At 45.1% G+C, this 23,381-nt stretch overlaps 1 protein-coding gene across 1 annotated transcript in view; it reads left to right on the top strand.

Annotated features, from left to right (window-relative positions):
• The window catches only part of LOC114686833 (SNW domain-containing protein 1-like), a 58,109-nt gene continuing 34,728 nt past the window's right edge, over nucleotides 1-23,381 (top strand). The window contains 1 exon segment of the mRNA XM_028861510.2: nucleotides 1-96. Within this exon segment, the coding sequence (XP_028717343.1) occupies nucleotides 1-96 (96 nt within the window).

The following is a 23,381-nucleotide window of genomic DNA, read 5'->3' as shown; positions in this document are numbered from 1 at the left end:
ATGCCACACTATGTTCTTCTGCTCATCAAGAATGATGAGGCTCTGGTGTGGCAATGGGCCAAGGCAGGAAAGAGAGAGGGCGAGGGGAGAGATGCGGTGTGTCAGGAGAAACATCAGAAACCAGGCTTCTCCCAGAAGTGCCAGTGCACACCGTTATCCCAGCACTTGTGAGGTAGAAGCATGTCGGGCCTCTGTAAGTTCGAGGCCAGCCTGGTCTACATAGTGAATTCCAGGACAGCCAGTGCTATGTAGAGAAACCAACCCTGTCTCAGAAAAAGAAGAAAGCAAGAAACCAGGCTTTTGTCCAAAGGAAGAAACAAGGGCAGGAGCGGGGGCTGGCGCGGCGGGTGGGGGGACCACAAGGACAATGCCCAAACGCAACTGCAGTGAGCAATTGGAGAACAATAGCTAAATGTTTTCTATAATTAGAAGGAGAAAAAAAAAAGACCATCGTGAGTGATGAGAGCTGCTTTGTCTTCCTGGGCCCTCTGCACCCAGAGAAGAACAGGACTCATGTGAGATGCAGACTGGGGACTTTGGTGTCTTTTTTAGTTGTCTTGGGAAATTAATCTCATACCAGCCTTCTGCTGCCAGGAAATGTGGGCAGCGCAGGCAGCAAAGACTCTCTCACTAGGAGAGACAGGCAATTGGAAATGTGAGTCATGCTGAGGCCATCGGCATCCTGGGAGAGGTAAGGGTCTATGTGCTGATGGCTGCAGGTGGGTAGGTTGGCATCTCTGCAGGAAGAGGAGGCGAATGGGATTTGGCACCCTCTCCCATGCCCCTTTTGCTACACTCCAGGATGTAAATCCTTACATTTGACAATAAGCATGGATTAGCAACAATACATTTTTGAAGGGTTTTTTAAACTAATAATTAAAATCACTGTGATATATGTCAACCACATTCATGTTCATCTACCACATAGCATCTCACAATCATCTGTAACAGTCTGAGGGGATCAGACCGCCTCTTCCGGCCTCCAAGGACACGGCATGCATGTGCAGACAATACAGAGGCTCTTTCTTTCGGGGAACAGGTTATTGGTGCTGGTGCCCAGGCCTAGTGGATTCACATCTGTCTTAGTTAGGATGAAACACCATGACCAAAGGCAACTTGTGGAAGAGAGGATTTTTTCACTTACACTTCACGGTTCATCACTGAAGGAAGTCAGGACAGGAACTCAAGGCAGGAACCTGGAGACAGGAACTGATGCAGCAGCACAGAGAAGTGCTGCTTACTCGTGGCTTGCTCAGCCTGCTTTCTTATAGCACCTAGGCCCAAGAGTCCAAGTATGGCACTACTCAGAATGGGCCAGGCCTCCCCACATTGACCACTCATTAAGAAAATGCACTGCAGACTTGCCCACGGGTCAATCTTTCGGAGACATTGTTCTCAATTGGGCGTTCCCTCTTCCCGAGTGACTCTAGCTTGTGTCCAGTTGACCTAAAACAAGCCAAAACAATACCCCAAGGCTGAGACCCCACACAATGGGACATGGAGGCTTACACCTGGAATGAAAGCACTCAAGAGGCTGAGGCAGGAGGATCATGAATTCAAGGCCAGCTTGGAGAGGGGACCTGAAATCTCAGCCAAAACATGCTCTCTAGATGAATCTTTTCTAAGCTACTGCTGTTGCACATGAAGCATTAGGTTATTATATTATATTATTATATATTATGTAAGTATTACATTCACATTCATTTTCTGCAAGCTAAGGCTCATCCCACATATAGAACTTTTAAAAGGGTTTCACAGCTGGAGAGATGGCTCAGAGGTTAAGCACACTGGCTGCTCTTCCAGAGGTCCTGAGTTCAATCCCCAGCAACCACATGGTGGCTCACAACCATCTATAATGAGACCTGGTGCCCTCTTCTGGTCTGCAGGCAGAACATTATATGCATAATAAAAATATCAGCCTTTTAAAAGGTGTTTTACATTAAGTAAGTTTTCCGAACAAAGTTTAAGATGTTCTGGGTGGCTGGAGGGTCCTTTCCATAAGACAGAATGACACATGTGCCCAACGGGGCGGAGCTTGGGGTGTCACACACAGCTCCTCTTCCTCTTCACTCTCTGCTTCAGCTGGCCTGACTGATGTCATGTCTTCACTATGATGGGATGTCTTCCCCAAACTGTAAGACCTAATAAACCCTCCCTCCTTTCAGAGAGAGAGACAGAGAGACAGACAGAGAGACAGACAGAGAGAGATGCAGGAATTCCTCCTGAGCTTGATGAGATGGCTACAACTATTTCCTTCTTGCTGCTATTCAACATGCAGGGTCATTTATTTCTCTTTTTTTTTCATGTTTAAGTCATATTTGTTTATTGTATGTGTGTGTGTACATGTGGATGGGGGCAGAGAGACACATGCCGTGATGCACATTTGGAAGCCAGAAGAGAGCTTGTGGAGGTCGGCTCTCTCCTTTCACCACACAGCTGTCAGGGATTGAACTCAGCTCATCAGCCTTTATCGACTAAGCCAATTCACTGGCCCAATTTCTTCAAAAAAGCAATCAGGGCCAGAGAAATGGCTGAGGGGACAAAGACATTTACCACACAAGCCTGACAACCTGGGTTCAATCCCTGGAACCCACCTAAAGATAGAAGGAGAAAAGGCACGGCACAAAGTTGTGCTCTGACCTCCTCATGCTCACTATGGCATGCAGACCCACACATACACATCACACGTGTGCACACATACACACAGTAATAATTAATAATTAATAATTAACAAAATTTTAAACATAAAAACTGCCGGGCAGTGGTGGCACACATCTTTAATCCCAGCACTCCGGAGGCAGAGGCAGGCAGGTCAGTGTGAGTTCAAGGCCAGCCTGGTCTACAAAGAGAGCTCCAGGGCAGCTAGGGCTGTTACACAGAGAAACCCTGTCTCGAAAAATAAAATAAAAATAAAAACCACTCACACACCTTTCCTCACATACAGATTATCACACTAAAAGAAATGGTTTATTCTATGTCTAGGCATAGAAACGTATAAGATAATTTCAGCATATTTCCTATATTTACTCTTCATTAGTACAATGGAGTGAAAGAGGAAGCCTAACTTAAAAGGAAAAGAGGTTTCTTAGCTATTGAATGTTGAAAGTTAAACAGCGTGTTATAGCTTTGTAAAGGCCCCCTTGGCTGTATCACAACATGGCTGTGAGAGTGTGTGTGTTTCCCCCACTTTAAAAAAAATACTTCTTTTTTCTTATATGTATGGGTGTTTTGCCTGCATATATATCTGTGCACTGTGTGTGTGTGTGTGTGTGTGTGTGTGTGTGTGTGTGTGTGTGTGCAGTGCCCATGGAGGCCAGAAGAGGGCATAATATCCTTTGGAACTGGAGTTACTGTAGCTGGAGAGCTTTTCTCTCTGGGTCTCACCAAGTCCTGCCAGTCCCAGAGCCCACTTATAAAATAAACACACAGACGATTACGTTATTTAAACTGCTTGGCCATTAGCTCAGGCCTATCATTGTCTAGCTCTTACTCTTCTATTTAGCCCATTTCTATTAATCTATACTTTGCCACGTGGCTCGTGGCTTACTGGAACCTTACATCTTGCTTGTCCTGGTGGCGGCTCCAGGCAGTCTCCCTCTCTGCCTTCCTGTTCCCTCAATTCTCCTCTCTATTAGTCCCGCCTATACTTTCTGTCTGGCTACCGGCCAATCAGTATTTATTTATACAGAGAGATATCCACAGCAGTTACAGATGCTTGTGAGCCACCATGTGGATGCTGAGAATCTGAACCCAAGCCTTGTGGGAAAGCAGCCAAGTGCTCTTAATGGCTGAGCCATGTTATGAGGCACCAGGCTGTATCATCGTAAAGACCTTATCTAATCTTTATCAATTCCAAATGGCCTCACCTCTAAATGCTATAGTCAGGTTAGTTTCTACCCTCTTGAAGCCATTAGCATATGACTCCAGAAACTAAACTCCTGTCTAAATTGCAGGATGCAAACCATACTCAAATTATCCATCACATCTTCTTTAACCAGAAAGCAAGGAACCCATCAGCTTCTACCAGAACTGGGCTGAGAGGTGTAACATGAATCTTAAAAGACCTTATTAATAAAATCAAACCTGAAGCCAGGTATTGGGGTGAACGCTGGAAGATCAGAGAAACAGAACCAGCCACAGTTAACCTCACCTCACCAATTCCTCAGCTGATCCTGTTTCCTCAGGCTGGAAGCCTCTGAGTCCTCATCCGGAATGAATCTCAGCTGAACTGCTGCTAAAAGCCTAAAAGCTTAACCAGACTCTAGTTCCTGGTTTCCATGCCTTATATACCTTTCTGCCTTCACTTCCTGGGATTAAAGGCGTGTGTCACCATGCCTGGCTGTCTCCAGTGTGTCTTTGAACTCACAGAGATACGGATCGATCTCTGCCTCCAGAATGCTAGGATTAAAGGTGTGTGTGCCACCATTTTCTGGCCTCTATGTCTATCTAGCAGCTGTTCTGTTCTCTGACCCCAGATAAGTTTATTAAGGTGTACAATATATTGGGGAACACAATATCAACACAGAGAGGACTCTGAATCCAACATAAAGAGCCTCCCATTCATTAAAGGTGCTGGGCATGGTGATATATGCCTTTAATCTCAGCATTTAGGAAGAAGAAGCAGGCAGATTCTGAGTTTGAAGCCAGCCTGGTCTACAGAGCAAGTGCCAGGACAGCCAGGGCTACACAGAGAAACTCTTTCTCAAAGATTTTTTTTAAAAAAAGTGAGGGGCCAGGCAATGGTGGCACACACCATTAATCCCAACACTCAGGAGGCTGAGGTAGGCAGATCTCTGTAAACTCAAGGTGAGCCTGGTCTACAGAGCTAGTTCCAGGACAGCTAGGGCTGTTACACAGAGAAACCCTGTCTCCAAAAAATCAAAAAAGAAAAAAGTGAGATAATTCATGTTAAATGAGCTAAAAACAAATGGATTAAAGCACATTAACTATTTTTAACTGCTTGAGTTCATTATGATACAAAAATAATGAGTCACCTCTGGAAGCTGCTAGGAAACCACATAATTATTTTTAAAACCTGGTTGTTAGGGGCTAGGGATGTGGCTCAGTGTTTGTGATGGTAATCTTGAATGTCAGCTTGATTGCACTGGGAGTCACCTAGGAGATTCACCAAGCCCAGGTCTGGATGCGTGTGCGAGGGAGTTTCCAGAGACAACTGGTTCATGGGGGCTCTGACCTACCAATAGTTTAATACGTTGGTGGGTTCGGAACTTGAATAAACTATTGAGAGGTAGTGGAACTGTGGAAGTGAAGCCTTGTTGTAAAAGTCGTTTGCTGGAAGCGTGCTTTGCATAGAATGCCTTCATCCTAGCCCTTACTTCCTATCTCCTGTCCACCAAGAGGCCAACCACTTTCCTGTACCATATGCTCTCTGCCATGCTGTTCTGCCTCACCATGCAGGGACTGGAAACAATGGGGGCAGGGGACCATGGACCAAACCATCTCAAAGTGGGAATTAAATCTTTCCTCCTTTAACTTGTATACAGCAGGTGCTGCTTGGTCACGGTGATAGAAGTTTACCACGGTGGTAAATAATTGCCATGCAAAGGGTTGAGTTTGATACTCATCACTACAGCAGAGGGCAGGATGATTGGAGATGCCAATAGATGGGAGCGCACTTGTCTAGCAGGAATAAGACCCCAGGTTCTATCTCCAGTACCTCACACACAAAAATATCTATGTATATATTTTGTGGATCACATATTTTATGTATATAAACCTTGAGACGGTGCTTATTAAAGAGAATCAAACACTTTCCTTTGTGCTCTATTTTGAGAGGCAATAAAACAGTTAATGAAAGGAAATTTGTGCGGGATTCTTTCTTCTGATTGGTTGGTTGGATGGCTGGTTGTTGTTTTGTTTGTTTGTTTTCATTGGTTTGTTTTGAGGCAGGGTCTCTTGTAGCTAAGGCTAGCCTTGAACTCTTGATCCTCCAGCCTCTGTCTTTCTAGTGTTAGACTTTCTGATATGTGCCACTATGTCTTGCTTTAAAGAAATAATTCCAATTGAAAAGGGGAAAATAAATGGCAGAGTCAGACCATCACCAACTTGTCATCCTTAATGATTGGCAGGTGTAACATCAACCATAAGTGATAGCTCACAAGACATCTGATCCTTCAAACAGACAGAAACACCCCCACATTGTTTTAGCCTTGTCCCCACCTCACTGCAAAAAAAAAACAAAGCAAATCTCTGAATGTTATCAGGTCTTTGTGTCTAATGGAGGATCTATGTGAAACAGACAGAATTCTGTAGAGTGTTGAATAGCCTCAAGATGTCACATGATGGACCAGCCTGACAAATAGAGATTGATACCCAAAATTCACATGATGGAAGGATAGAAGGAATTCCTCTGGTCTCCACATATACACCATGGTGCGAACATGTGTGAACACACACACACACACACACACACACATACACACACACTAAATGAATGTAATAAAAAATAAGAAGTTACTAAATCAAGGCTGTGGGAAACTCTACAAGTTAAATGATCCTGCTTCTTTGATAAAATAGTGAATGAAAATAAACAAAGGGTTGATGCTGGAAAGACAGTTCAGTGGTTCAGGGTACTTATTGCTCTGACAGAGGACCTGGGTTTAATTCCCAGCACCCACATGGCAGCTCACAACCATCTGTAACTCTGGTCCCAGAGGATCTGACTCCCTCTGACCTCCTCATGCCCTAGGCACACGTGTGGTCCACAGACATACATGCAGGCAAAGCAACCATATACATGAAAATAAATTTTTAATGTTATTAATGTTGATGTTACATTCTAGTTTCCCTACCTTTGAATAGGTTTGAAATTTTTCATATATCAAATAGTCTACAGGTTCATGTTAAAAACCTTTAATTTCAGAAAATACATAATCCTACCTTTCAGAGATAATCACTTCTATCATTTTACAGTATACCCTTCTAACCTTTTAAATGGCACCTACTGCATATATCTGTTGTGAATATTATTTTGTAATTTGCTTAATTCAAGAAAGGCATACTTTCTCTTGTCACTAAAGTCCCAAAATATTAATGTTTACAATTGTATTTTTAGTTCCTAAAATTTATTAAATCAATCCTCTTTATTTTTCGTTTATATGTCTGGGTGAGTGTATGCCACATGGTTAGGGGTGCTCCATTGGTTATGAGTCACCTGCTGTGCTGGGATTGTGGGGTATCCACCCGAGAACACTACTCAGACATGGGTTTAAGCCATAGAAAGTCCTTGTTAGCCGGCCAGTGTTCCAGATCCCAGTGTAGCCCCGAGCCTTTCTCGGGGTGAGCTCTTAAGCACAAAACCACATCCTTGGTTGACATACTTCGCTTAGCAAGAACAGTTAGGCAGAAGCAGAACTACAGGAGCCAAAAAGCAAGGTTAGTACATTTAGAGACTTCCCCAGAACTATGGACTTTGAGGGATTAGGTCTTTGTTTTCATTTTGGCAGGTGGTGCTGTCTATGTGCTGAGTTTCATGGCCTGAATGGTCCTTCCATCATGGTGTCGGTTGTGCTAAAGTCTGGGGGTTTGTTACACTGGGAACCAAACGCAGGTCCTCTGGAAGGGCAGCAAGCCCTCTGAGCCACTGAGTCAACCTCCCCAGCTCCTCAGTCCTCTATTTTTGATGCTAAAATGTTTTGCTGCTATAGACATCCTTGAGGTTCTCTCTCTTGTCTAGACACAGCACTGACGGTTTGTCTTTTTTTTTTTTTAAGTTGAATTAATGGCATGGCAACCCCTGCGGGGCCAGCAGTGTGGAAGGCTGAGGCAGGAATACTACTCAAGACCAGGAGTTCAAGGCTAGCCTTGGAAACAGAGCAAAGACCCCATTTTTTAAAAGAGAATATAACATTTAATTTCAACGCTTGGGAGGCACAGGCAGGAGAATCCCTGTGAGTTCGAGACCAACCTGTTCTACATAGAGAGTTACAGGACAGCCAGGACTACACTGAAAGACCCCTGACTCAAAAAAAAAAAAGGAGGAGGAGGGGAGGAAGGAAGAAAAGAGGGAATGTAAACATTCTTCGAGTACTCAATTAATCTTGCCAAATTCTCTTCCAAAACAAAGGGTTTATATACTTCCCTAACAGTAATGGAGTAATTAGGAAATTTCCTTTTTCCCTAAAAATGTTTTTGTTTCTGAGACAGGGTCTCGCTATCTGCCTCTTGAGTGCTTGGATTAAGGGTGTGCAGCCACAACCAGCAAGACATCTGTAACTGGTTATATAATCAATTAGTCATAAACACCGATGCACTCGGAATAACCTTCTGAACACTTTTAATTTGCCAAATTTAATAAAGTGTCTAAGTGAAAAAAGCAATTGATACGTGCGTGGAAACCAGACAAGCCTTTCGTATCTCTTAGCTGTCTGACAGTGGGAGAGTTATGGAATCTCTCTGGGCCTGACTCCTCATCTCTAAAACAGAGGAATGAATGGTATTTCTTTGGTGGGTCACACTGTGAGCCCAGTACTTGGGAGGCTAAATCTGGAGTTTTGCCTCTGGTTCCTGGCCAGTCTGGGCTGTACTGTGAGTTCCAGGAAAACATCAGGAATACAAAAAACGAGACCCTCCCTCAAAAAGCACAAATAGACGAACAAGTAAGAGTCACGTTTCTTAGAGGTCACGGCCACGGACTGAGATGATTAAATGATGATATATTATCTACTCTTTCCCGGAGACAGTTCTTGTCCTGGTAAATGGTCGCTATAACTGTCATCATGATTGTCTCTATTGTTGCCTGGCTCCTTGGGGAATAAAATTAATAGTTTTGTGATATGATTTTTCTTTATGCATAGGGAATGTTTTTCACTGAGCATTTCAGATAGCTCGTGGATACATTAGGATGCTTTGCGCAGCAACAAGCGACAGAAACCCCTGATGCAGCTGGAGCGCTTGGAGACAGGAAGAGCTCAGACTGCCTGACTGTTTTTGCCCTTCTCTGGGCTCTGGCCTGGACTGTTGCTTGAGCTCCATTCTAGTACCACTAGAAGAAAGCTGATGGGAACTGGAGCCCGTGTTCCTTCTTTGGCTTCCAGACGGAAAAGAAAGTCCTTGCCCTCTTCCATCCATCTAACTCTTATTCTCTCTATAGCTCTGGCTGTCCTGGAACTCACTTTGTAGACCAGACCAGGCTGGCCTCGAAACTCACCCGAGATCCACCTGCCTCTGTCCCTCAAGTGCTGGCATCCAAAGCGTATACCACCACGCCTGGCTAAGTTGTATAGCGTGCTCAGAGCCAGGGAGGTAACTCGTCAGTAAAGTGCTTGCCATGCAACTCTGAGGACCTGAGATCACTCAGCAGGGCTCGTGTACAAAGCCAGGAGCGACAGGGCAGGCCACAATCCCAGCACGAAGGAGACAGAGGCAGGAAGATCTCGGGGCTTGCTGGCCAGCCAATCTTGCTGAATGGCAAGCAAGCTCTGGGTTCAATGAGAACCGTGTCTCAAAGCAAGTTGGAAAGTGATTAGAGAAGATACCTTGGGCTGGAGAGATGGCTCAAGTGGTTAAGAGCACTGGCTGCTCTTCCAGAGGACCTGGTTCAATTCCCAGCACCCACATTGGAGGCTCACAACTGTCTGAAACTCCAGTCCCAAGGAATCAAACACTCTCTCTGGCCTCCATGGGCACCAAGCATGCATGTTATATACAAATGTACATGCAGACAAGACATCCATACACATAAATAAAACAATAAATGTTTTAAATGTAAAGAACAGGATTAAGAGCCCAAACAGATCTGTATATGTGGACGCTTGCTACATGGCCGAGGGGACCTGCAGATCAGCCAAGAAAGAACAGGCTTTTACATAAATGCTGCTGATAAAGCTGAACATCCACAGAGAAAAAGTGAAATTGGACTGAGTCCTATCTCACATCACACACAATATTCCATTTGACCTGGTGGAGTTGATGTGGATGCAAAAGGAATGACTATAAAGCTTCTACAAGATAAGACCTGGCACAGGCAAGACATTCTCAAACAAGACACAAGGAATGCTAGCCATAATGGAAAATATTCACAGATATACTAACTGCAAAATTAAATTATTTTGTTTACCCACAGAGAACACTGTTCGAGCAAAAAGGCAAGCAGAGTAATGGGAGACACTGGCAGCAGATAAAGGACTAGTTTCCAGCCACCTGAAGAAGTCCCACCAAGAATTAGAAAAATGTAGGCATAGTTTCTCTGTGTCCTAGCAGCCACTCCCAAATAACCACTCAGAGACTTAATATTAATTATAAATGCTCAGTCGATAGCTTAGGCTTGTCTCCAGGCAGCTATTACAACTTAAATTAACCCATTTCTATTCATCTATGTGCTGCCCAGAGGCTCATTTACCGCATCTATGAACTTTCCCATGTTGCTTCTTCCACATCTGGTTTGCGACCCCCCCCAGACTCCACCCTTCTTCTTCCCAGCATTCTCTCTGCCCCCCAAATCCTGCCTAGCTATCGGCCAATCAGCTTTTTATTAACAATGAGAGCAACACATTTTCACAGTGTACAGAAGGATGATTCCATAACAGAAAAGGACATACAACTCAGAAATAAATAGAAGAAGACATCAAAGGTAGGGACGACAAGACGGCTCAGTAGTGGGCAAAGTGAACTACTATGTGCCACTTGCTAGGTAAACAAGAAGACCTGAGTCTGATCCCCAGCACTCTTTAGGTAAAATCTGGGTGTGGTGGTTTGTCTTGGTAATGCCAGTACGGGGAAGGCAGAGACAAATGGATCCCTGGGGCTCACTACCCAGCCCAAGCTAGCCTTGGCAAGCCCCAAGTCCCAGTAAGAGACCTTGCCTCGGAAGAAAAAAAACCTCTTGTGCAGTGAACCATGGTTGATGCAGAAACTCACAAATGGTCAAAATTGCAGAGGATAAACATCAGTGGCATGCTCAGTCACAGATGGAACATCTACATCAACCCACCCCTCCCTGGCCACCAAGGCTCAGGGACTCATCTCAGAAGTAGGGATGGAAAGATCGTAAGAACCAGAGGTGAGGAAGGACCAGAACAAAACAGTGTCATCTGGGCATGTCAGGACCACTGACTCGTGAATTCACAATGGCTGTGGTTACCTGCACAAGATCTACACAAGATCAATTCAGTCGATGTTCTAGCATGGAGTGGGGAGGAGTTCGTGAGCGCCCACCCTAACAGAGGAGCTTTGATAGTTAACGGTTTCTAGGAGATGGAGAGCCTGTATTCTTTAGGGATGTGGCCCCTAGTAGACCAACCACACTCTCCAGTAGAAGGCCCCAAACTTATAAGTATATGGGCTGCACGAATTGGACTCAGTAGTTTTGTTTTGTTTTTAAGCTGGTTACGGTCGTTCAAACATTTAACCCTAGCACTGGAAAGGCAGAAGCAGACAGATCTCTGTGAGCCTAAGGCCAGCCTGGTCTATAGTGAGTTCCAGGACAGCCAGGGCTACACAGTGAGACCTGTCTCAAAAAAAAAAAAAGGAGAGGGGAAGAGAGGGGAGGGGAGATCTTGAAGCAGTTATGGGGACAGTGGGAAGTGAATGTGCTCAAAACCTATTGTATGAAATTCTCAAAAAATTAATAAAAATATTACATTACCCCCAAAAAAGTGGACAGTACCCGAGGAATGACACCCAAAGTTGAATTTAGGTCTCCACATGGATCGGGATGGTGAGAACCTATTGCTGAAGACATCACAGGCTTGGGATACCAAATACAGAGAAATCAAGCTGGAGCTGAGCTGGAAGCATCTTCACTGATGGTTAGAGCTCATAGTACCAGAAGGTGCTGAGCAGGCTGCTGGGAGAGAAAAATCGTCCACGGCCTTACCTTGCTGTGGACCCTGTGTGCTACAAGACCACGTGCCAGGCGGGACACACCCTTCAGGCAATAGTGGAGAGAGAGGTGACAGCCCTGTAGCTTTGTGATTGGAGTTGAGGCCTGTTCCGTGGGAGGGAACACATACCTGGTCCAGAAAACCTGGCCAAAAGGTCACAGGCCCTGGTAGGGAAAATCTATGTTTTGTTAAACAGAGATGTAGTCAAACTGCCCTCTAAATATTTATGTTTGTGCCCATAGACTAGTGCTGCTCTCAACCTATGTCAGAGAAGTGCTCTTTTTCTGTTGGTTTTTGCAGTGGGTAATGGTTAATGCAGAGACACACAACATAAGCGCCAGTTGGAACATCGATATCACTCCATCCAAGGTTCAAGGATGTAGCAGGAATCTTAGAAGTTCTGGCCAACTTCTCAGCTGATCTTGTTTCCTCAGACTGGAAGCCTCTGTGTCCTCATATCCGAATGGCTCTCAGCTGAACTGCTGCTCAAAACCTAAAAGCTTAACCAGCCAAATGCTTCTAGTTTCTGGTCCTCATGTCTTATATACCTTTCTGCTTTCTACCATCACTCCCTGGGATTAAAGGCTCGCTTTCTGGGATTAAAGGCATGAGTCACCATGCTTGGCTGTATCCTTGAACACATGGATGTCTGTCTCTGGAATGCTAGGATTAAAGGTGTGAGTGCCACCATTTTCTAGCCTTTGGATCTAGTGGCTGTTCTGTCTCTGACCCCAGAAAAGTTTATTAGGGTGCACAATATTTTGGGGAACACAAGACCATGGCTGCTGGAGAAGAAGCAAAAGGACCATGATGGGGGGGGGGACGGGGACGGGACACGATGACTCGGGACGGGACCAGACAGGACACGGGGACAGGGGATGGGGGGTGCCCATCAGACACTATCTTCTGGACATGGTGTGGCCACTGCAATCAGCAACACACAGCAGCAGCTGTGGCTTCCGGCATAAAGATCTGCATGGGCACTCAGGAGAGGCCACACACACAAAAGCAGACCAGTAGGAGAGGGACCATTGGGGAGAAGATGGGGATTCATTTGGGGACTCACTGGAAGTGGGAGGGAAATGAGAGATGGTAATCGGGCAGATGTGATCACAACAGGTTGTACACACATATGAAGTTGTCAAAATAATCCTTAAAAATTATAAATTAGCCGGGGGGTGGGGGTGGGGGGGTGAGGGTTGGAGGGTGGCACACACCTTTAATCCCAGCACCCGGAAAGCAGAGGCAAGCAGATCTCTGTGTTCCAGGACAGCCTGCTCTGCTCTACAGAGCAAGTTCCACGACAGCCAGAGCTACACAGAGAAACCCTGTATTGAAAATGTATATATATATATATATATAATATATATATGTGTGTGTGTGTGTGTGTGTGTGTGTGTGTGTGTGTGTGTGTGTATACATACATACACACACACATATATATATACATACATATACATATATATATATGAACTATCATTACAAATAGCACAGAATTTGCTAAATTTTCAAGGGAGAAAATTGAGGTTAAAAAGTTAACTTTAAAAAAAAAAGCTTTATTGATATATAATTCACCTATCATAAATTCCACCTTTTTCAAGTTTTGGTTGTTTTTTGGTTTGGGGGGTTTTGTTTGTTTTGAGATGGGATTTCTCTGTGTAAAAGCCCTGGCTGGCCTGGAACTCTGCTCTGTAGACCAGGGTGGTCTCCAACTCACAGAGATCCGCCTGCCTCCCCAGTGCTGGGATTAAAGGAATGTGCCACCACAGCCCAGCAGGTTTTGTTTTTTCAAAACAGGATTTACTGTGTAACCCTGGCTGTCCTGGATCTCATCTGTAAACCAGGCTGGCCTCCACTGGCCCCTGCCTCCTGATCACTGGGTTTAAATGTGTGTACCACCACGCCCAGCAAAATCCACCCTTTAAATGTATATAATCCAGTGGTTTTATGATAGTCACAATGTACAACCATCATCCTCTAATTTTAGAGCTTTTTATTTTCATCACTCTGAAAGGAAACCCTTACCCATGAGCAGCCATTTCTTCTCACTTTCAGCCCCGGCTTCCTGCACACCTCAGCCCCAGGCAACTGCCAATCCACACTCCACGTGAATATGCCTCTTCTGAACATTCAATATAAACGCAGGGACACAGCAGCTACAGCTTTGTGGCATCTTTCTCTGCCTTAGCATAGTATTTTCAAGGTATTGGAGCATATATCTATGTATCATTCCCTTTTATCACTGAAGAATTTAGTATATGGACATAGTACATTTGGCTTATCTATTCAAAAAACCTTCTTTTTTTTAAAAGATTTTGAGGAACTGCCAAATGTTTCTCACCAAATAGTTGCACCATTTTACATCCCCCCTCCCCCCCCCCTTGTTTTTTGCTTCTGGTTTTATTTTCTTTTTACATGTTTATTTATTTAATGTGTGTGTGTGTGTGTGTGTGTGTGTGTGTGTGTGTGTGTGTGTGTGTGTGTTGTATGTGTGTGGACACACGCTAGGATGCACATGTGGAGGTCAGAGGACCATTTGTGGGAATTAGTTCTCTTCTTCCACCACCACATTAGTTTCGATTACACTCTGGTCTTCAAAGTTGGAAGCAAGTGCCTTTCTATAGGGAATTGAGGAAGCTCTGGGTGAATGTACATTTTGGCCCGAGCATGGCCTGTCAAGGACCCTGAGACCAACCGGCCCATGGCAGATTGGCAAAGCCATTGCCCAGGCAAGCCAGGCTCAAGAGGGATGGCAGACCGTTGCTCCGGAGTCTGAGTGGGAGTGTGTTAGAGCCAGCTGATGAGAGCAAAGACTAGCAACAGCTGCTTCCTCCTGCCAGATGTTGACAGCCTCAGACTGCTCCAATACAAAGACTAGCTAACCCTTCCCCCGTGCCATACCTAATAAACACACTAAGGCTCTAGGCTATGGAGCTTTGGGTACTGGTTAGGGAAGCCCACATGATCCCCGCTTCATTGTATAAGTGTCTGTGTGTCTGTCCTTTCTTCATTCTCTTGACCCCACCCCAAGCCAGGGTTCCAGGACTCAAGCCTCGTGGCACAGGGAACCTTTTAACTAAGCCATGTCACTGGCCCTCTTGCTCTATTTTTTAATACGGACTCTCACGACATAGCCAAGGTCAGCCTTGAACCTACAACCCTTGAACCTACAAGTCGGGTGCTGGGACTACAGGAGTATGCCACCATTGCCTGGTTTGAGAAGTCTACTTCCGTTGTTTAAGTCTCTTCTGAGATTAAAACATCCCATCCTGCAGGGGGACTCTTTAAACATTGAGTTAAACAACTAAAAAACAGCTTCAGGAACTCCCTGAAGCTGACCAGAATCACCAGGCCCCTCCGTGCCAGAGTAAACAGAGACCAGCTTCAAAGAAGACTCTGAGACCAGACCAACTGCCTGGATGAAGGTGAAACCAGCTGAGGTGCCTGGAAGAGATTGAGACCAACTGAGGACCTTGGAAGGGACACTCTCCAACCTGCTGAGCTGCCTGCAGGCTGTGGAGCGAGCTCCAGGTTTCCGAGCTTTTGTGAGCTGTCACCCACGCTGGGGTGAGGTCTAGTGACGCAGCTGTCTTTGAGTCATTTCTGTTCCTGTGAATAACCCCTCACCCATACTCCAGCGAGTCACCCCAATAAAACTCATTGGTTCGCCAAGCTGGACTTTGGTGGTATCCATACTTTGGTCTGCCCTGGGTTCCCTACCTAGGGTGAGTAGACAAGTGTGTCTCATTAGCCCAGGAAGCGCTTTATCGCACAACTTTGTACACAACACATTCTCACTTATGCTTGTTTTTGTCCGTCTGGTTCTAGCCAACCTGGTGAGTGGTACCTGATGTCAGAACAGGGTTCCCTGACTGTAAACTGAATCCAGTCTTGAAGGTCTCAAGGAAAATCCTTTCATTGACCATCATCCAGTCTCCATCAGTCTCTCAGCCCCCCGGCAGGTCCAAGGTCAGCCTCATGTCCTTCATTTTCCGTTGGACTTCCACCAATTGGCTCTAAGCCTACTGTTTTCTTAGATATTTCCGAACTGGAGGCCATGGTGGGGAGCTCAAAGTCTACTCATTATTAAAAAAAAAAAAAAAAATTGTTTTCCTATGGGCTAAGTCTGGCCCCATCCATTTAGATGGAAGACAGACCTCTTCCTTCTTCAGTCTTCTGGCTCCCTCCCAGAGAAACACTCTCAAGCATGGATGTTTCTCTTTATTGCACTGGGAGACATTTAAGTTTACCCTTGTCAGGAATAGGCATTTAGAGATGGGTTTTTTGGAGAGGCAGAGAGTAGGGGAATTCCACCAGCCACAGAGAAACTAGGTTTTTTGTTTTGTTTTGGTTTGGTTTGGTTTGGTTTTCCAAGACAGGGTTTCTCCATGTAGTTTTGGTGCCTGTCCTGAATCTCGCTCTGTAGCCCAGGCTAGCCTGGAACTCACAGAGATCCGCCTTCCTCTGCCTCCCCAGTGCTGGGATTAAAGGCGTGCGCCACCACCGCCCGGCTTAGTTTCATTTTTTTAAGATTTATTTATTTATTATGTATACAGTGTTCTGCCTGCATGTATGCCTGCAGTCCAGAAGAAGGCGCCAGATCTCATTACTGATGGTTGTGAGCCACCATGTGGGTGCTGGCAATTCAACTCAGGACCTCTGCAAGAGCAGCCAATGCTCTTCACCACTGAGCCATCTCTCCAGCCCCCAAGGAACTAGTTTCTATTATTTAAAAACTAAAATGGGACTGCGGAGATGGTTCATTGAGTAAAGTGCTTACTGCACAAGCCAGAAGACCAGAATTTGGATCATCAGAACCTGCATAAAAATCTGGGTGGGCCTGGAAGCCTGCCTGTGATACCAGCATGCAGGAAATGGATACGAGGAATCCCCGAAGTAAGCTGGCTAGCCATGCTGGCCAAAGAGCACATGGCGGTTCAGCAAGAAGGTTAGGTCAGTGGATAAAAGAAATAACAGAAGTTGCTTCCACTGCCTCTAGAACGTCCCTGATCCTCATGCCAAACACCCAAACATCTGCACATCCTACTAGGCCCCATCCATAAGTGGCATACGACATCACCAAGAAGCATTCTCTAAATGCGCCCACACCTGGTTGGTGTTCTCAAAGCCTCAGGAACCACCTGAGAATGGCCCTGACCTTTAAAACAGAAACAAGCTGGAAGTCATGAGGCCTGCCTGGAATCCCAACACTTGGGCAGCTGAGACAGGAAAAGATTTTGTGTTCCATCCCACCCTGGACTGCATAGCAAGACCTTGCCTTAGGGGAAGAAAAACAAGCAAACAGAAGAAATAAAAACTGTTTTTGTTGGGCTGATGAGATGACTCAGCAGGTAAAGGCACCTGCCACTAAATCTGATGACCTGAGTTTGACCCCCAGGGTCCACATGGTAGTTGGGGAGAACTGACTCCAGAAATTTCCCTCTGACCTTTACATGCACCTATGTACATACACACACCATAAATAGATTGTTAAAGAAAAGCAGGGATGAAGGGGAGGTGGGGAGAGGAAATTGGGGGAGAGAAGGAGAGGAGGGAGGGGAACCTGTGATGGAGATCTGTGGTAGATTGAAAGAAAATGGTCCCCAAAGGAAGTGGCACTATTAGGAGGTGTGGCCTTGTTGGAGGAAGTGTGTCAGTGTGGGGGCGGGCTTTGAGGTCTCTTTTTCTCAAGCTTCCCTCAGTGTGACAGTCAGTTGACTTCCTGTTGTCTGCAAGATGTAGCCCTCTCAGCTCCAATACCACGTCTGCCGGCATGCCACCATGCTCCCCACCATGATGACAATAGACTGAACCTCTGAACTGTAGGCAAGCCACCATCAATTAAATATTTTCTTTATAAGAGTTTATAAGTGAGCAGGGCAGTGGTGGTGCACGCCTTTCATCCAACACTCGTGAGGCAGAGGCAGGCGGATCTCTGTGAGTTCAAGGCCAGCCTGGTCTACAGGGCTAGTTCCAGGATAGGCTCCAAAGCTACACAGAGAAACCCTGTCTCGAAAAACCAAAAAAAAAAAAAAGTTTATAAGTGTCTCTTCACAGCAATAGTAAACCCTAGGTCAAGATTGAAATAAATAAATAAAATTTAATTAATAAACAAAAAATTTTAATTTTGTGTGTATGGATGTTTTGCTGTCTGTACATCACATACATGCCTGGTACCAATAGAGGTCAGAAGTGAGCTCTGGGTCCCCTGCAGGCACCCACCCACCACACAGCCTGTGTGCAGATCAGAGGGAAACCTTCAAGAATCGATTCTCTCCTTCCACCCTGTGAGTCTCTGGACTCAAATGCAGGTTGTAGGCTTAGCAGCAAGTGCCTTTGTCTGCCGAACCGTCTCGCCAGCCCAATAACCAATATCACTGTATCACTGTTTTCCCCGTCAGGGTAATGAAACCATAGCCATCTACACCATGCCTCTACAGATCCCCAGCTCACAGGCCTGTGCCGATAGAATAGGTATCTATCTTATTACTACAGGAAAGGGAAAGGACGGTAAAGGGGTGGCATCAGATATCAGACGGCTGTCTTCTGAGCCACAGAACACTAGATAGTCATGAAAATGATCAAAATAAATGCCAAGGCTCAGAGCAAGAAGTTAATTGTTCCCCGGCCAAGCTGCTCAATAGAAAAAAAGAATCATTATCGTTGACCTGAAGATTCATCCCCATCCTTGTGTTTCACATCCCCTTATGATCAGAGCCAGCGCTCCAAAGGAAGAATTAAATCTGGGAAGGAATGGGGTCTGCAGGTGCCACAGAGCTTTGAAACAGGAAATCTCAGAGCTTGCCAGGAAGCAGCCAATAGAAAAACTTCTCTCCTACTCACCCACCAAAGAACAGCTCAGTCCAAAGGAGGTATAGGATTGAGTCTCAGCCAATGCAAGGTGACCCCAACTCTATGCCATCTGCACTCAAAACTAGATTATTGACATTTCAGGACATTTTTAGCTAACTTAATAAAAATTACTGTTATGCTTAGTAATCATATAAAAACAGATTGTACTCATGATAGAGAAAAAGATGAAACACCTAAGAATTCATATCCTGAGAAATGTGTACAATCTATGGAAAGTCAACTTCAGAATATTATTAGAAGACATGGAAGATTTTTTTTTTTAGTGGCAGAAAATTTTAATAAGGCAAAACCTAAGCACACTCCTGAGTGAGGGCACATTAAAGTATAAGGCAACAACTCTCTCCATATGAATTTACAGACAACTCAATGCCAAACAAAATGCCTACAATATTAAAAAAAAAAAAACAAAAAAACTAAAGTAGGAGGAGATAAGAGGACCCAGGTTCGAGTCCCAGCATCCCATGGCAGCTTACAACTCCTCTGCATGCAACTCCAGTTCTGGGAGATTTCACTTCTAGCCTCACTAGACACACACACAGTGCACACACACAGTGCACACACAGACATCTATGAAGGCAAAACAGCCCTACACATAAAATTTGGTGGTGGGGGGGGGTTGAGACAGGGTTTCTCTGTAGCTTTGGAGCCTGTCCTAGACTAGCTCTGTAGACCAGGCTGGCCTCGAACTCACAGTGACCCACCTGCCTCTGCCTCCCAGTGCTGGGATCAAAGGCGTGCACCACCACGCCCAGCTCAAATGTAACTTTTTAAAGAAGAATTCAAACTAATCCTGAATATCATCTGGGAGCAATGAAGACCATGTCACACTTTTTACATATGAATTCATTTTCATTTTGTAATTTACTTTGCTTTCCTAGGTTTGGGGGTGTTTATTGAGACGGAGTCTAACTATGTAGACTAGGCTGGCCTCAGACTCATAGACTCTGCCTCCCATGAGCTGGGATTAAAGGCGTGTGCCACCTCCTCCCCAACTTCATTCACCTTTTTAAAATCTGTTGGTTGTGGGGCTTGGAGAGATGACTCAGAGGCTAAAAAGCACTTGCTGCTCTTTCAGAAGGCTCGGGTTCTGTTCCCAGAATCCACATGGCGGCAAGAAACAGTCTGAAAGTCTGGATCTGGTGCCCTCTTCTGACCTCCACGGACACCAAGCACGCACAAGGCACACATGCATACATGCAAGTAAAACACTCATAGGCATACATTCAAAATAATCTCTAAACGATTGTTTAAAAAAATAATAAAATCTACAGGTTAGAGGGTTGTTTTTCCAAAGTATATTCACAGAGCTCTACCGCTGTCACACATACAGACTCACACTTGTTAATAGTTTTCTTCTGCCTTTCCCAACCCAGCCCTGAGTAACTACTAACCCACTTTTTTTTTTTTTTTTTTTTTTTTTCTGAGACAAGGTTTCTCTGTGTAGCTTTGTGCCTTTCCTGGAACTCACTTGGTAGCCTAGGCTGGCCTCGAACTCACAGAGATCCACCTGGCTCTGCCTCCCGAGTGCTGGGATTAAAGGCGTGCGCCACCACCGCCCGGCCCTAACCCACTTTTGTCTCCTTAAAGTTTGCTCTTTTAAGATTTATTTTCATTTTTTTTTACTTATGGGTATACATAAGTATATAGGTATATTCTCTCCGTGTGTATGCTGTATACATGCGCATGCACACATAGGAACAAAAGATCCCTGAAGCTAGAGTTACAGGCAACTGTGAAGAATCGGCTGAGTGTGGAGGCTGGAAACCCAGTTCTGGACCTCTATGAAAGCAGGAAGCCTTCCTGCCCAGTAACAGCCATCTCTCCAACCTTGTATTTACATTTCTGGAGAGTTGAAGTTAGTTGTCATACATAATTTATCACATTCTGGATTTTCCTGTTTTCCCTTGAGTTTTAAAAATTTGTCTCTCTACTCCCTGAATTTCTTCTGAACTAGAGTTTAGATCTAGCTTGATAAGAAAATTAGAAAGGGTGGCGGTGGCGCACGACTTTAATCCCAGTGCTTGGAAGGCAGAGCCAGGAGGATCTCTGTGAGTTCAAGGCCAGCCTGATCTACAGAGATCCAGGACAGGCACCAAAACTACACAGAGAAACCCTGTCTCAAAAAAAAAAAAAAAGAAAAAAAAGAAAAGAAAAAAATTTTAAAAAAGCCGGGCGTTGGTGGCGCACACCTTTAATCCCAGCACTCGGGAGGCAGAGCCAGGCGGATCTCTGTGAGTTCGAGGCCAGCCTGGGCTACCAAGTGAGCTCCAGGAAAGGCGCAAAGCTACAGAGAGAAACCCTGTCTCGAAAAACCAAAAAAAAAAAAAAAAAGAAAAGAAAGAAAGAAAATTGAGATACCACTGTGTAGCTGTAAATTTCTCTGGTCCCACCCAGCCACTCGGTCCTGAAGCCACTTACAAAATAATCACTCAGAGGCTTAAGTTAATATTAATTACAAATATTAATCTATATGTTGTCACGTGGCTGTGGCGTTACCAGTCTGCTGGCATCTTGTTGCTCCTTCGGTGGAGGGCTGGTGTCTCCTGGACTCCACCCTTCTTTGGCTCATCTTCAGTTTGAATGTACCGCCTAACTTTTTCCTGCCCTGCCATTGGCCAATGCAGCTTCATTTATCAATCAATGAGAGCAACACATATTCACAGCATACAGAAAGACATCCCACAGCACCACTGGGCATGGAGGTCCATGCCTTTAACTCCAGCACTGGGGAGGCAAAGGGAGGTGGACCTCTGTGAGTTCAAGACCAGCCTACCCTACTCAGCTAATTCCAAGTCCCAGCCAGAGTTACACAATGAGAACCTCTTCGTCTCAAAAGAAAAAAGAAGAAGAAAATTAGGTTCCTCTTAGATAGACATAATGTCAGACTGTCCAGTGACTGGAAATACCAACTAGAACACAGCTAAATGCCTTTGTTATAAAGCTTCACTGTTTTTTTTTTTCTTTTGCAGTTACAAAGAAACCTTGCAGCCTTTTTAACTACACTTTGATTTTTTTTTTATTTTTATTTTTCAGAGCTGAGGACCAAACTCAGGGCCTTGTGCTTGCTAGGCAAGCACTCTACCACTGAGCTAAATCCCCAACCCCTTTAATGCAAACTAATACTTAGTTAAAATTAATTCTAAGATTGGAAGCATCTGTGAAAGACATCTGAAAAAGAAAAGCAGTGTGCTGGAGAAGCTCCACCTTGCACCAGAGAACCACGTCAATAAGGCGAGCACCATGACCCCACAGGCTTCAATAACGGCAGCTAGAGCAGTTGAAACATACAGCAAATAAAAGAATGTGTTGCACAGCCTTGAAACCATTGCAAACCTTTCCTGAATTTGCTATCCAAAGTTTCTGTTTTAAAACTGGAGCTTTTATTCTGCTTTGGTGTTTTTGTTTAAACTATGGGCACCTCATTAGCTCTCACACGTGAAAACTGAAGTCATCTCCCTATTTCCCTTCAAGACTATATGCATACTCTTCCTACCTGCAGGAATAGAACACCAAGTCTTAGTGCGCCACGCCACGCCCTCTCCCCCCCCCACCCCCCACCCCAATATGTCACTTTTCTCAACTATTAGACTTCAACTCCAGAGTTCGGGCAACACTTTGAAGGCTTATGCTATGGTAAGGCTGCTGTGAATCACTTCTCTGAGGACAGAGAACTCAGGCTTTACCTGCCCGTGCAACTGTGAGGTTCGTCTGCCAACATCTGCAACATCTGTCAGCACAGAGACAGTCCACGTGCAACGTTGATCTGGTTGTCCTGTGTGGGACCAGAACCGACGCTAGTGAGCGTCAAAGCTCACCAAAGCTACGCTAGTGAGGTTTACTCATATTATGTCCGCCTGTATTTCTTTTATGAGTGGAGCCTTGAACTCAGGGTCTCATGCTTGAGCACTGAGCACTGTCCTGCGTGAGTCCTCTCCACAGCCCTGGTTAGCTCATTTAAATTTCCTAAAAACTTGACATTTTCAGGGGATAAAACTGAGACGGGGAAGTTAGGTCCTCTCCTTTGCTTTTGTAAATCGCCGGGAGCTGAGACACAGACAACTTAGGCGACTTACCAGAATCTAGAACCACATGAGGTGGGGGAAATGCATGAAGACACAGCACAAGTGAACCAACCCCACCCCCCCAGAACTAAACGGAAGCACTGCCCATTGCAAGTCATTTGAAAATAAACGTGTGTGTGTGTGTGTGTGTGTGTGTGGTGTGTGTGTGTGTGTGTGTGTGTGTGTAACTTCCACAGTACCTTTATGGTCGGAGAACGACTTGATGGACTCAGTTTTCTCCCTCTACCAAGTGGGTCCTAGGACTGAACTCAGGTGGTTAAGCTTGGCAGCAAGCTACTGAATCCGGAATCAGTTTTACAGATCCACTTTCTGAATTATGTTGTAGTAAAATTGTTGTTCTTTATATACCCCTAGGGCAATGAGGGACCATCATGACACCCCAAATGACAAGCCTCTGTGAAAAATGAGAATTGTCTGTGAGAACACTTCCATCCTTTCTTTCAATCCTACATCCCAGGGTTTGGTCTATGCCTTACTGATTTCCCACATTAACTATTTCCTTTTCTTTTCTCCCTGCCCCTCCCCAGAGCCGAGGACCGAACCCAGAGCCTAGCAAGTGCTCTACCACTGAGCTAAATCCCCA

This window comes from Peromyscus leucopus, chromosome 14 (assembly GCF_004664715.2).
Source record: "Peromyscus leucopus breed LL Stock chromosome 14, UCI_PerLeu_2.1, whole genome shotgun sequence".
Lineage (NCBI taxonomy): Eukaryota > Metazoa > Chordata > Mammalia > Rodentia > Cricetidae > Peromyscus > Peromyscus leucopus.
This window is presented reverse-complemented; position numbering and strand designations above follow the sequence as displayed.